Raw genomic sequence first — 14790 nt, forward strand, 5'->3', positions numbered from 1 at the left:
ATTTTTCTTGGAGCAACCTGTTATAGTGGAAGGTGTCCCTGCCTATGGCAGGTGGTTTGGAACTAGGTGAGCTTTATGACCCCTTCCAACCCAAACCATTCTATGATTTGCTGCTGCAGGGTGTGCAGTTGCTATGCAGATGTCACTTCCCAGCCCTTTTTCCTGGTTAATTAGTCTGCCCTGGATGCTGGAATCATCTGGATAATCTGAGTCATGCTTCCTCCAGTGGGCAGGGAACCACTGCCCAGCCCCTCTTTGGTGGTGGGCTCCTGCCCACGGTGAGGGGCATCCAAGCAGCACAGTGCTGCGGTTTCACGGTCACGGCTGGATCCTGGGGCCGCTTGGGAAGGTCCCAGCTTGAATCCCAAGGGCACAAGCCCTGCCTGAGCACCAGCCCCGGGGCAGGGCCGGTTGGGGCTGTGATAGAGGAAGCTCCATCAGCCTTGGTGTTGTGCAGCCTCCTTGTCCCCAGCAGTGGCAGGGAGCAGCTGGGGGCACAGGAGCTGTGCTGTGCCGTGCCGCAAGGTCGTTTCAATGTTGCCTAACATGGCTGATGGCTGGATCTCGTGATTACCCCGCTGATTTGGGTTTCTTCTGACGCATCTGTTGGTTCAGAAAAAAAACCATCATAAATGCCCAGGGAGAGTGGGGGGGAAGCAAGGATGAGAACTGATGCAGTCTCCAATTTCCATGGCAACGTCCTTTTCACCAGGGGATAGGAAAAAGCAGGCTCTTGTTTCTGCTGGCAGTGTAACACAAGGCATTAACCACTCTGCTGGGGCTGGGTACCCAAAAGAAAGTGCAGGGGAGGAGAGACAGGAGCTGGAGGGGGATTGGGAGAGCCCCGCTGGGGCCACAACTGCTCCCACCCCACAATGCCAATGCGTGTGGCCTTGGGCGTGGCCCCCCCAACCACGGGGTGAAGGAAGGCTATGATCCTCCCATGCTGGTGCCGGTGCTGGGCTCCCACAAGCAAGAAGGAGCCCAAGGAAAAGAATATTTTCTCCCACACTGTGCCCAGAGGATGTTTGTGCAAGGCTCTGCCTGGTTCCCTGGTCTGGTGTAGGCTTTGCTGGCCATGGCACCCTCCTCCTCTGCTGTGAATGTTGGAGTAGTCTGGGGGCTCTGGACCTATCTGTGGAACTAGATGGTCCCAGTCCTGCTTTCTATGACTGTTCCAGACTGAACCTCTCACAAGTGGTATGCAGGTGGCAGCATACCATGGGTGGCTGGGTGGCCTCACGTTCCCTTCTGTTTGCCCCTAGCTATCCTGAACCCAAAGCAGCCGAAAGAGACACCAAAAAGCTTCAGCTTTGACTATTCCTATTGGTCCCACACCACGGTAAGCATCAGGAGGCCTGAGTCTGGAGCTCTGGGCTGGGGAGAGGCAGGAGGACTTCCTTGCCAAATTTCTCCTTATCTCCCTCTTTCCTGCAGCCTGCAGATATCAACTATGCATCTCAGAAGCAAGTGTACCGGGACATTGGTGAGGAGATGTTGCAACACGCATTTGAAGGCTATAATGTCTGCATCTTTGCCTACGGGCAGACAGGTGCTGGAAAATCCTACACCATGATGGGGAAGCAGGAGAAGGACCAGCAAGGCATCATCCCACAGGTACTGCCTGGTGCAAAGCTGCCCATTACTCTGGCCCCAGCAGGATGCCCAAACTAAAAGTGGAGGGGGGAGAAAAGGGAAGAAGGGTGGGAGAGGGGCCAGGCTTTCCCACAGTCTGCTGCAACCCTGCTGCAGCAGGAAGATAGATCAGCTCTACTGGAGGGTAGGGGGACAAGGAAGTGTCATGCTGGACTTCTCTGAGACAGAGCATTATGGTATGGCCACACAAGGCTGGTGTTTGTGAGCAGCTGCAGTCCAAGTACCAAGCTGCCAGCGCATGTGTGTGTCGAGAGCTGCTGCATGCTGGGCCGGCAGGGTGCCGAGAGGGGTCTGGGAATGCTGAGCCCTCCCCTATCAGCAGGGGGCGTCCTGCCAGGTCACCAGAAAGTGTCCCAGCACTCAGGGGGCTCTGGTTTTTTGGGGTGAGAAGGTGGGAACCCCGGGCATTCTGCATCCTTCTGTTGGGGAGCTGAGCAGCCTGGCTCTTCTCTCTGCAGCTGTGCGAGGACCTCTTCTCCCGCATCAACGACACGACAAATGACAACATGTCTTACTCCGTGGAGGTAGGCACCCCATTGCCTGTTAGTCCAGCCTCCCACTCAGCTCTGCAAGCCATGGGGGTGTGCAGACCCCTGTTCAGGGGGTGCCATGTCTGGGAGTGGGTTGGGTGGGCAGGGCCATATTCTATCTATGTGCTGAGCACCTGCATCCTGCCAGCCTTTAGCCCTGCCCATGCCCTCTGCTGTAGGTGAGCTACATGGAGATATACTGTGAGCGTGTGAGGGACCTCCTGAACCCCAAGAACAAGGGGAACCTGCGAGTAAGGGAGCATCCCCTTATGGGCCCATACGTTGAGGACCTTTCCAAGCTGGCTGTGACCTCCTACAATGACATCCAGGACCTGATGGACTCTGGGAACAAGGCCCGGTGAGCTGGGGAAGCACGAGACGGTCATGATTTGGAGAGCTTGCAGACATCTCCAGAAGGTCCTGCTTAACTTCCTTGCCTTGCTGGTCTGGCCGCTCTGGGAGCGGCAGTCCCCTCCTGTCAGAGCATTGTGTACCCCCCATTTATTTTCATCTTACCTCTTTCCTGCTCTCAAAATGCTCAGGATAAAGCCTGGACTTTTGCATGCTTTCTCCCAGAGTCTTTTCCTGTTCCCCAGCCTTGCCTTCCCTGTCCTGAGCCCTGTCCCCATTGCCAGCTGCTCCAGTGTCCCCTGCAGAGTGTCATATCTCCCTGTCCTCCTCTCCCTGCAGCACGGTGGCTGCCACTAACATGAACGAGACCAGTAGCCGCTCTCATGCTGTGTTCAACATCATCTTCACGCAGAAGCGGCATGACGCTGAGACAGACATCACCACCGAGAAGGTGAGAGCAGAGCATGGGGGAATCCTCAAGGACCCAGGAAGGACTTTGCGTGCTATCAACAGCACTTGGGATGAGATGGTGTGGCCTGATAGAGGGTCAGAACAGGTTGGAGATAAGTCCCAGACACGCACTGGGCTCATAGTCCTTCAAGGGACTGGCCCCCAGAGAGGATATTTGGCAGCTGGTGCCTTCCAGCTCTGCCTGCAAGGATGTTAGCTTTGCTCCTGGACAAATCCTGGCCAGGAAGACCCTGCAGAGCTCACCCTGCCTTCAGAACAGTGTCATCTTTCAGGAGGTCTTTGCTCCTTCCTTGGCTCTGGGCTGGGACTGACAGCCTCATCTCTGCCTGCAGGTCAGCAAAATCAGCTTGGTGGACCTGGCAGGAAGTGAGCGAGCTGACTCCACTGGTGCGAAGGGCACAAGGCTAAAGGTGAGAGCTGACGTGAGGTCCCATTCTGCTGGTGGGGACGCCATGTCCAGCCCCCTCATCATCAGCTGTGACATCTCCTTTCCTTGCCTGGTTCCTTGCCCACTATGCTGCCAAAATCCTTGATGGGGTTTTGTTTGAAAGCTCCCCGGTGCCAGTTGCATCAGGGTCCATGAATCCCAGTTGGAAGGTGCTGATTACCCAGTAAGACCAGCTGCTCTCTGCCCACCGTGTACTGGGACTTCCTCATCCTCCTGGTGCACTGGGCTTTAGCACCATTCTGAAATGAGTCCTGAGCATCTGGGCTTTTCCTCTCTCCACCAGGAAGGAGCAAACATCAACAAGTCCTTGACCACACTGGGAAAAGTCATCTCTGCCCTGGCTGAAATGGTAGGTAGCTGGAGTGTAGGCAAGCAGCAGCACTATGGGGAATGGGCTTGGTTCAGAGGGATGGAGCATTCTGGCTCCAAGGGATGGGCAGATACATCCCAAGCTGTCCCTGGAGCTGGAACGAGCTGGGCTGTTGAGTGCCATCTCCACGGGGACCTGTGCCTGCTGCTCTCTGCTTGGGGGATGGGGAGCTGTGGTAGGTGCTGAGGAGGGGAGCAGGCCACTTAAACAGTCTTTTCATTTTCTTTGCAGGATTCAGGGCCGAACAAGGTAGGTGCTATGGCTCAGCTGGGGAAAGGGTGTTGGTTTTTAGCACAGTTGGGTGGTAGTGGGTTGCAGGATGATTTGGGGGTGAGGTTCTGCCTGGATCCAAGCCACTCTTCTGGAGGCTGAGAACCCTCAGCATGCTCCTCGTTCTCCTCACCTTGTGGTTGTAGGTATCCAGCATTAAAACAGCCCTCCCTAGCCTAAGTGGGGCATTTCACCGGCAGGACCTGTGGAGCTGAGCAGAGCTGCCTAAGGTTGTGGTGGCTGGGTGGAGCTATCCCTCTCCAAGTCCCCATGGTTGAGGACAGGCTGTCACCTGCCTTTTGAAGAATGCAGGTAGTCTGACAGCTCTTCCCTCCACTCTTCATCCCCAGAACAAAAAAAAGAAGAAGACAGATTTCATCCCTTACCGGGACTCAGTGCTGACCTGGCTGCTGCGGGAGAACCTGGGTGAGAATGCGGGTGGGAGGTATGGGCTTGCTGGTGGGCACAACTGCCAAGCAGAGGGTGATGCCTGGTGTGGGGACCAGCATCTCCGTGATGTGGGTGTATCTCTCTGGGCAGGGGGCAACTCCAGGACAGCCATGGTCGCTGCTCTCAGTCCTGCCGATATCAACTATGATGAGACCCTCAGCACTCTCAGGTAGGGAGAATTACCATTGTACCTCCACAGTGGTGAAGAGTAGGGGCGGTCTATGAAACCCAGGCACTGCCACATGCTCTCCTCACCTCTGTGGCATCCCTGGCCAGCAAGGAAGGACCCTGCAACCTCAGACAAGAGGCCAAAGGCTTGTCCTGGTGCTGGGATCCTCCAAAGGATCACATGCTGGAGGGGCTTGGCATCACTCCTGCTTGCCCAGCAGCTGGGGGTTTGCCCTGCATCTGCTGCTGCTCAGGGCTCTGCCCTTCCCTAGGTATGCTGACCGTGCGAAGCAGATCCGCTGCAACGCTGTCATCAATGAGGACCCGAACAACAAGCTCATCCGGGAGCTGAAGGATGAGGTGGCACGCCTGCGTGACCTTCTCTATGCCCAGGGCCTCGGGGACATCATTGACAGTAGGTACCACCCAGTGCTCTCTGGCAGTGGCTCCAGGCAGCAGGCTGGAGGCCCCCCTGCCCGCAGGGCTAACATCCCTGCAGCTGCCCTGCATCCTGCTCTGCTGGCCACGTGGCAGCATCATGCTACCCAAGTGTGTCCAGGGTGCATCCAGCAAGCCCCTGTGTGCACATTTGCAACCCCCAACCCCCTCTTGTAAGCAGGAAGAGCTGCTTTACACCCAGCAGATCTCCCCTTCTCCCCTTCCCCCTCCTGTCTTCAGCATCCCATGCCAGGCAGAGGTTCACGGGGCTGTGCCTGCCTGTGGCCACTCATCCATGTGTTGTCAGATATCCTACTGAGATGAATCCACTCTTGTTCTGTTCTCTCTGTCTTACCCCTGCTCCCTGCCCTCTCTTTCTTTCTTAGCCCATCCTGCTGCAGGAGGATCCAAATGTGTGTATTCCCCATCACTGGTACTCTCTGTTGCTTCAATAGCTTTTGGGAGGCATAGGCTGCGCCTGGGGGCACTTGTGCAGCATGGGGAAGGGCTCCTGTAGCCAACCCCAGCTGATCATAGAATCATAGAACCAATGAGGTTGGAAAAGACCTTTAAGATCATCAAGTCCAACCATTGCTTGTCTGCAGGCTGGCTGTCCCCAGCGAGTGGGCAAAGGGGAGGGTGACAGAGTTATGGTTAGCACCTGGGCTCAGGACAGTGCTTGGAGGGACCAGAGTCCTCCCCCTCTGCCATGCTTGGGGCCTGAACCCCATGGGGACTCCTTCCTCCATGCTGTCGTGACGTTTTCTGTCACTGCTGCTGCTTCTGCTGGCACTGGGGCTCTTTGGGACTGGAGCCCAGCACAGTGCTTGGGTGGGCTGGTAGGGTGCTCTCCTGATAGAGGGGTGTGTGGTGATGGCCAGGAGGTTTTTGTCCATGGATAGGCAATATCCCTCCATCCCACCCTGGGCCAGGCAGTGCAGCCAGACTATGGTGAGTCTGCTGAGGAGATGGGGACCTGGCCCCTCCTCTCCTGGCTCAGCTTTCCCAGACACAGGCTGATGGAGATGGGTGACTAACAATTGCACCCAATAACCTGTGCCATGCCTGCCTCTGGTACAGCATGCTGAGCCCCTGCCCCAGCATGCTGAGACCTCCTGGGACTGGAGGAGCATCTCTGATACCTGGGTCCCTTTGCTGTGGTGTCTGATGGCAGCTGGTTACCAGTGCCTGTAATGGGAGTATTGTCACCTTGCTCTCACTTTGCTTTCTCTGGCTGCCTGGCTAGGGTGATGCTCCAGCAGGCCAGGGGTTGGACTCTGCCAGGGAGGGGATTCCACTGCTTCTCCTGTTCCATCCCCTGAACCCTTTTGTAGGGCAGAAGGCCACCAGCTTTCCTCCCCTTCCTTTCTCATTCTCTGCCCTGAGATCCAGCTGATCTGGGGCAGCTGGGCAAGGAAAACTACCTGTGCTGTGTCAGTGGGGGAGGACTAAAGGGGCAGTGGCTCTTGGGGGTGGGGAGGTTGATCACTGACCTGATGGCTGCAGGATCTGATGTTGCAAAAAAACATCCCCGGGAGCCCAGGAAGGCTCCACGGCTGTTCTCAGGGGGCTGCCTGGGCTGGGGGAGACATGTGTATGCCCTTGTCCTGCTGCTGCCTGCGCCGCTGTGCTGTTGCATGTGCCTTTTCCTTGTAATTCCTGGCTTTCTTCTCGATGCATCCAGCCACTTTTTTTTTTCCCCAACAGCTTTTCTTGTCTCTATCTTTCTCTTTCTCTCTCTTTTCCTGTCCGTGTGTCTTTCCCTGGCCCATCCCTCCTTCCTCACCCATAGATGTGTCCGACTTTGAGAACAATAATGATGCTAGAGGGACAGAGCTGAGTCACCGCCATGACAATCTCTCCACAGTGACCAATGCCATTGCTGGGATCAGCCCCTCTTCGTCCCTGTCGGCCTTGTCCAGCCGTGCAGCCTCTGTCGCCAGCCTCCATGAGCGCATCATGTTTGCTCCAGGCAGCGAAGAGGCGATTGAAAGGCTTAAGGTAAGAGACTGGTGCCCAGCACTATAGAGGGCTCAGCTGAACGCTCTTGCACTGAGGCTTGTGGAGGGGGCTCAGTATTTTCTGGAAACCCGTTTGGAAATGTTCATGGAAAGCAATGCTCAGGCGTGCTCTTGCAGAGCAGACAGATCCAGAGCTGCCTAGTGTTCTAGACTTACAGGTGGGAGAGGACTTGCCATGGTAGGGTGCTGCTGTCTTCCCTGTAAGGTGCTGCTGCTGCCTTTACCCTGTGGGGTGGACACTCCTGGCTTGGGATGGGTACACCTGGCTCAGCATGGCACAAATGCAGACTGGCAGCAAGGGAGTGGAGAGACTGGTCTTTGTTCCTCTTTGAGGATGGGGATGATGGAAAGATGTGGGTGAAATGTTGCTGTGGCTCATGTAAACAAGCCTGAAACTTGGACCAGTGTCACACTGTGGCATGCTGGGCAGAGCCTGGCAGAGCAGGCAGGTGTGCTGCCTGTAGGATGTCCTAATCCCTGATAACCCTATGCTTGCCAGGAAACAGAGAAGATCATTGCAGAGCTAAATGAGACATGGGAGGAGAAGCTGCGTAGGACAGAAGCAATCCGGATGGAAAGGTGGGTGGATTGGGGTGGCATGGGATGGCATGGGGTGGGGGGTCCTCTGGCATCTCCCCTCCTTGCCTCCTGGGACACCTGACAATTTGAATGTCCAGCTGTACAGTGCCCACATTAGCCTGCACAGTCGTGGTCTGCTCTGAGAAACCCTCCTGAGACATGAAGAGAGCAGAAGCAAACCCTACAGCTGTGATCTATGGGGCAAACCCATGAACTCAGGTCCTGTCCTGGGTTTGTCTAGTGCTGGCTTCGGGGACTCATGGTGCTTTGACAGGCTCTTTTTTCCCTTGCTCCTCCAGGGAAGCATTGCTTGCCGAAATGGGGGTGGCCATGAGGGAGGATGGAGGCACCTTGGGTGTTTTCTCTCCTAAAAAGGTAGGATCATCTTACTCTCTTCTTCCTGGAAAATGAGGGCTGACTTGTACCCCCACAGCTCCCTTCCAACCTGCCCTATCACTGCTGGCCTGCCCCAAATATTTTACTAGCCTTTCCTCTGAAACCTATGGGGGAAATCACAGTGTTGACTCTGCTGGGTATGAACATCATTGGCTAAATGTACATTGCCTGGATGCCGTACCCACTCAGGTAGGGCTTTGCTGTGTTGGATTTCAGTGTCAGCTTATAGCAGTCCATACATTGGGGTAATTGAACTTGCTGTCCCTGAAGCCGGCAAGTCCTCATTGAGAAATACGGGTGCAGAAATATTCTGTACTCTTTATTGCTTGTAGCGTGTGGGAAGGTGTTTTCTAAGCAAATACTGGCCATGCCCTATAGAGTTTGTGTGCCAGTGAACCCTGCCAAGCACCAGTTACAGCACATTGCTGCCCCTTGTCTGTGTAACCATCACTTGGCCAAACACCTTGGTAGATGCGTGTGTCCCCAGCTGAGGTGGTGGCACTCAGTGATGAAGGCTTCAGGACCTTCCCCTTGCATGCCTTGGCGTGGCTCTCAGGACAAATTTCTACACTGTTATCATTGTTTCTCATTCTTGTTTCAGCTGCTGCTTGTTAGGACCCCAGACCTTTGCATAGAAAGTGCGGGTATTTATTCCCCAAAGCAAGTTAGTCTTGGAGGTGGGACATGGTGGTGGTCTTGGTTCCTCCTTGCTATTTGGGAGGTGGAAACTCCTCTGGCTGTTCCAGTGGCTGGCAAGGAAAGTTAGCATCAATAGCATGCAAAACCCCATTTTATTAAGGGCAAAGCAGGGCAGGACTTCATTGTCCTGCTCTATGCCATTGCTGGGGTGGTTATGTCTCCAGGGAGCAAAGTGGAAGGTTGAGCATCTGCCTTCTATTAGCCAGTCTTGCAATCCCAGAGGAAAACTATAAGTTGAAGGAATCTCAGGCCCTGGGGCTATGTGTCTACCCAAGTAGATCCTGAGGTTAAATGTTACAGCCGACTTATTGCTGTCAGCCACCATGGAGAAAAGCCTGCATTTCCTTGACCTCCAGTTCTCCTGACTTATTTGGAGTGAGTCTCTCCTATCAGCCAGGATTCGCAGCACTGTTGTGAGGGGGAAACCTCTGTATGCCAGGTGTCAGTGGGCTGATAAGATGTTTCTTATGGTCTCTTCTTATTTCTGGGAAACTCAGAACTTCACCTACTGATACTCCCAGGACTTTGCCTGAAGATGCAATCCCAGCAGCTTGTGATGGGGTGAGCCAAACTAGCTGCAGCCAGAGAGGTCTGTGGCTGGGGAAGAAACTTCCCCCTTGTCAAGAGCAAAGTGGTTTGTATTCTTCCAATAGAAGAAAGTGTTGGAGGGAACTGTTAGGAAGGAGACCAGGGTGTGAAATTCAGCATGAAGATACGGCTTCAGGTCTCCACTACTTTTGGTTGAACCTCTGGTCTGGGACCTGCTCTTTTGGGTGCTTCATGTGTCCTTCCACTACCAGTGGAGGAAAACAGGCACTTTTAGTTCCTCTCATCCTAAACCAACCACTGCATGGGACATGTCTCTGCTTCAGCTATGGTGTCCACAGCAGAGCTGGCTGCTATGGTGAGGTAAGGGCCCGTGGACACACAGTGCAGGCAAGCAGGGTCCTGCACCACGAGACACTAAGCCATATCAGGGCCTTCCCATGGGAAGTGTTTGGCTCCATGTTGGGCCTGTTTGGAAAATGAGTTTTCAAAGGCAGCGTTGGAAAGCGTACCTAGGGCTCAGCCCTTTGAGGAGGAAAATAAGGAGGCATGTGGGGGCAGGTCATCCTCATCCTGGCTGCTTTGTTCTCTTTAGTCCCCTTGGAAAGTACCTGCCTGGGGCTGCAGAGAGCAGGAGAGCCAATGCTAGGGGCAGCCTGAGGTGCTGTTGAGTTCCTGTCTCCCTTGGGAGCATCCCTTAGCACCTGGATGGATGAGGCATACCAGTGTAACTCCTTGTTTGTCTCTCCCAGACACCCCACTTGGTCAACCTGAATGAGGACCCGCTCATGTCTGAGTGTCTTCTCTACTACATCAAGGATGGGATAACAAGGTGAGGGCCAGGTCCTGTGGAGTGGTGGGAACCTAGCCTATATCTCAGTGCCTGGCTTGCTGGGTGGGCACCAGGGTGACAGCTGTTGCCAGGCTGGACACCCTTCCCAGGCCATCCCCAAAGTGCCATAGCCATGTGGGAAAAATGTAGTTTAGTATAATCTTATTAGGGACATTGGTCCTGCTGTGCACCAAGGGCTGCTCCTGTCAGCCCCAAGGATGGTTTTGGGGGGAAGCCTTGGGAGGGGCTGCTTTAAGGAAGAATCAAGCTTGGGTTTCTCCCTGGCAGGGTTGGCCGGGAAGATGCAGAGAAGAGGCAGGACATTGTTCTCAGTGGGCACTTCATTAAGGAAGAGCACTGCCTTTTCCGCAGCGACAACAAAACCAGTGGTGAAGGTATTCCTTGTCCGGAGGGGCTCTAGCTCCCCATGGACCCCAGTCCCTCTGCATGTCCCCAGCACGTGCCCCCAGCCAGGGGTCCTGCCCTCCTCAGACTAGTGGGGCTCTCCTGCATGGCTGTGGCCTCGCCATGGATCCAGAGTGAGCTGCAGCCCTCAGCTGGCTGGGATGGAAGCTCATGCAAGGCATGTGGAAGCTGCCACTGTAAGGCAAGCCAGGGAGATCAGAGTGGGACAGAAGAGCAGACCATAGCAGACAAGGACCAGAAGCCACCTCACAAACCTGCAGGAACCTGAGGGTGGAAGGGCTTTGGGAGACAAGCCTGGGGAGGCTGGAGATGCATTTTGGAGGCTTTGGTCTCATCTCATGTCCAGTCTCCAGCTACTTTTAGTCCTTGGGACTGCTCTGATTAACATGAGATTGGCCAAGCCCTGTTGATTGCCTAGGGTGTGGGTGCTTCCAGTGGGTACCCTGGTGTCCCCCTACTCCACGCCTGGGGTGCTGGCTGGGGCAGCTCTCCCTTTTGGAGCCTGAAGGAGCAGTGGAGCAGAGAATGCAGGATTTATCTCTCTACTTCTGCCTTACCTTCTGTCCCTCTTTCCAACTTTCCCTCTCTGGCTGTTTCTCCAGTAATAGTGACCCTGGAGCCCTGTGAAGGTGCTGACACATATGTGAATGGTAAAAAGGTGACGGAGCCTAGCATCCTGCGCTCAGGTGGGTCCCCACTGCTCTAACCCACCTCCCTCCATCCCACAGGGGCCTTACATTAAACCCATGTCCTTTCTCCCTGCCCCGCATGCCTTCATGTAGGAAACCGCATCATCATGGGGAAGAGCCATGTCTTCCGCTTCAACCACCCTGAGCAGGCTCGGCAGGAGCGGGAGCGGACCCCATGTGCCGAGACCCCGGCTGAGCCCGTAGACTGGGCTTTTGCCCAAAGAGAGCTGCTGGAGAAGCAGGGCATCGACATGAAGCAGGAGATGGAGCAGCGGTGAGGGCACAGGGGCTGGGGTAATCAGGAGTTGGGTATCCACCTCCAGGTTGGTCATTCTCTCTTTTCCCCTTCCTCCCAGGCTCCAGGAACTGGAGGACCAGTACCGGAGGGAGCGGGAGGAGGCAAATTACCTTCTTGAGCAGCAAAGACTGGTAGGTGGCCAGGACCTTGCTCCTTCTTAGGCTGTCCAAGCATGACTGAAGTCATGGAAGATGTTTGCAAGGGGTGGTTCTGTGTGTCTTAAAAATAAGGGCAAACCTGTTGTTCCTGGGGTTGTCCCCATAAACATAGATCCAGAGGAGGAAGGAGGTCGGGTTCCTCTGGGACAGGGAACAAGGGGAAAAGCTATGTGGCAGCATGGAGGGAGGTCACACTGTGTGGGTTGCATCATGCCTCTCCCTGCTTCCCCCAGGACTATGAGAGCAAATTGGAGGCTTTGCAGAAGCAGATGGACTCTAGGTATTACCCTGAAGCAAATGAGGAAGAAGAAGAACCTGAAGACGAAGGTGAGGGCTGCACCACAGGTTTTGATGCTTTCTGCAGAAGAGTGGACTGTGGGTCTCCTGGGCGCCTCTGTGCTGATTTCCTCTCTCCCAGTGGTGGGGTGACTGTCCTTCTGTGTCCCCACAGTGCAGTGGACAGAGCGGGAGTTTGAGCTGGCCCTCTGGGCCTTTAGGAAGTGGAAGTGGTACCAATTCACTTCCCTCCGTGACCTGCTCTGGGGCAATGCCATCTTCCTCAAGGAAGCCAATGCCATCAGCGTGGAGCTGAAGAAGAAGGTGAGTGCCTGGGGCTCCTCTCTGGCTTGCTGTGGCACCCACGGCTGAGGCCACAAGCATGGGCAGCCAGAGAAGTGCTGAGGAGGGGCTTGCTGAAGGCACATGGAGCTTGCTGTCCTCGCAGGTGGCTCACTGTCCCCCTCTGTGTCTCTTCAGGTTCAGTTCCAGTTTGTGCTGCTCACGGACACGCTGTACTCGCCTCTCCCTCCTGACCTGCTGCCTCCTGATGCTGCCAAAGACCGGGAGAAGCGGCCATTCCCCCGAACCATCGTGGCCGTAGAGGTACAGGACCAGAAGAATGGAGCAACGCATTACTGGACCCTGGAGAAACTGAGGTGCATGAATGATGCCTGCACCAGGGAGGGCTTGGCTGGCCGCAGCCCGGTTTCTCACCACTGCCCACTGCAATCCCCTCTGCCTTGCAGGCAACGCCTGGACCTGATGCGTGAAATGTATGACCGTGCAGCAGAAGTGCCTTCTAGCGTCATTGACGACTGTGACAACGTGGTGACTGGCGGAGATCCTTTCTACGACCGCTTCCCCTGGTTCAGGCTGGTGGGCAGGTGAGCGCTTCGGCTCCTTGTTAAGCGTGGCTGGGACCCACAGGCAGCCCGCAGGAGGAAGCACCACTGGCATTCACCTCCCTGGGGCCGTGCGCTGGAAGGATGTGTTGTCCCCACATGGTGCTGATTGGGGCCCATCTTGCCCACGATGGCTCTCCTCCGCATTGGCTGCTGGGACCCTGAGGGACCTGCAAGCCCCCGACAATGCTCCTGCTGCCTGCCGTAACCCAGTGCTGTGACACACAGGCTCTTGGCTTGGCGCACCTGGGGAAGTGGGTGACCCGCAACTGTCCAGCAGGCCAAGAGCCTGTGTTGTTGTGACCTCCGCGTCCATGTGCACGCGTTGGTGTCTGAGCATCTGTCTGTCTGGTACGTGCCACCTGTCTCAATGCACCTCCCGCATGCCGGTTGGAAGGGTGCCGTGCTGGCAACAAAGATGGGCTACCCTGGAGAAGGGGTCTGCCCTGGTGGGCAGGGAGAGCACAGGGCTGAGCCGCATGCATGTGGAGAGATTCCCTTCAGCAGCAGGGGTGGCAGCAAGCCTCATGCCACACGCCATCCCTGTGCTGCCTGCAAAGCCAGTGAGGGGAATCCCCACAGTTTGCACCAGTTCCTTGGCTCACTCTTTTCTCCGCCCTTTATAGCTGACGGCGGTTGTTGACTTCCTTTGGAGACACACTGGATGGGCAGGTCTTTACTTCCTGACGTCCTTTGATTTAAGCAGAAAAACCCTCTCACCCCAAATCCTAACCAAGAGAAAAACAAAACAAACCAGAAAATCCCCAGAATTCCTATTCTTGCTCTCTCTGTTTGGAACAGCTGGTGTTAACCTGTCTTCTATCTTGTTGTACTAACCTTAGTTCAGATATCTCTGGCTGCAACAGCTCTCCTCTTTTCAACACATGCATGAGCGAGCGCATGGCTGATCTCACCCCCTCCCCTACCTTCTCGAACCCCGACTCCGACATCACCGAGCCTGCTGACGAGCAGCACCAGGGGCAGGAGGAGGAGGAGGAGGAGGAGGAGGCGGAGGACCTGGAGGAAGACATCTTTCCGGAGTGCCCACTGTGTGATGGCCGGGATCCGTTTTACGACCGCTCCCCCCTGTTCAGTTTAGTAGGAAGGTTGGTGAGGTTTTAGGAGAGCATGCCGGGAAGGAACTAGCTCTTTCGCGTGAGGGAACTGCTTTCGGACACAACTCCCACCTCCGGGGCATTCCAGAGGTGCAGGGGGTGGCCAGCTGGCCGGGATTGCTGCCGAGCCCACGGCACCCAGTGGGGTGGCAAGTTGCCCACCGAGGTAGGGCTGTGACAAGCATAGCAGCAGTAGGGGACAGCAGGAGTAGGCAGATAGCATCAGCTCTGCTGGAGATGCTTTAAGCATGTCCCTCTTTGGGGCAGCCCCCAAGAAGGGAAGCTCCATTGCATCTCTAGCACTAAAGCAGCTCGGGAAGCTGCATGGTGGTCTTGGTCCTGGGCATTTTGTCCCAGGCATCTCCCACCCGGCTCGGGTGACTCCCTGCAGTGCCACTGGCTGGGGACATGCAGGCATTTTGAAGCCATGCATGTCTCTGTCACTGGCTTGGCCATTCTGGCTGGGTTGGTCAATGTGAGCTCCCCCTGCCCAGACCTGGGGGCTTGAATGTCCCCACATGGTTGAGGAAGTAGCTGAGGGATGAAAAAGGAGACCCAGCTGCAGGAGGGAGAGGAGGACTCTGTGAAAAGAGGCGTTTTCTCTCATTGCACATATCCAATTCTTGGCTTGGGGCCATCCCTGCCAGCTTGGCCCAGGAGATGTTCAGGGAGGCCATGGGGACCCGGGTGCAGGCTCT

General features: G+C 55.6%; 1 protein-coding gene across 1 annotated transcript; it reads left to right on the forward strand.

The window, feature by feature from the left end:
• Nucleotides 1-1265: 1265 nt before the first annotated feature.
• Nucleotides 1266-14083, forward strand: LOC104403486 (kinesin-like protein KIF1A; the record flags this gene model as incomplete). The annotated part of the gene is made up of 25 exons (XM_010011639.1): nt 1266-1342; nt 1438-1617; nt 2115-2180; nt 2366-2544; nt 2877-2988; nt 3341-3418; nt 3740-3805; nt 4058-4075; nt 4447-4522; nt 4637-4715; nt 4987-5129; nt 5539-5565; nt 7020-7153; nt 7673-7752; nt 8052-8127; nt 10146-10225; nt 10514-10620; nt 11254-11337; nt 11434-11614; nt 11697-11769; nt 12030-12123; nt 12248-12396; nt 12553-12731; nt 12822-12959; nt 13820-14083. Coding segments are annotated over 25 exons (2740 nt in total), but the record flags the coding sequence as incomplete, so codon positions are not given.
• Nucleotides 14084-14790: the final 707 nt, after the last annotated feature.

This window comes from Nestor notabilis, unplaced genomic scaffold (genome assembly GCF_000696875.1).
Source record: "Nestor notabilis isolate BGI_N333 unplaced genomic scaffold, ASM69687v1 scaffold14833, whole genome shotgun sequence".
NCBI lineage: Eukaryota > Metazoa > Chordata > Aves > Psittaciformes > Psittacidae > Nestor > Nestor notabilis.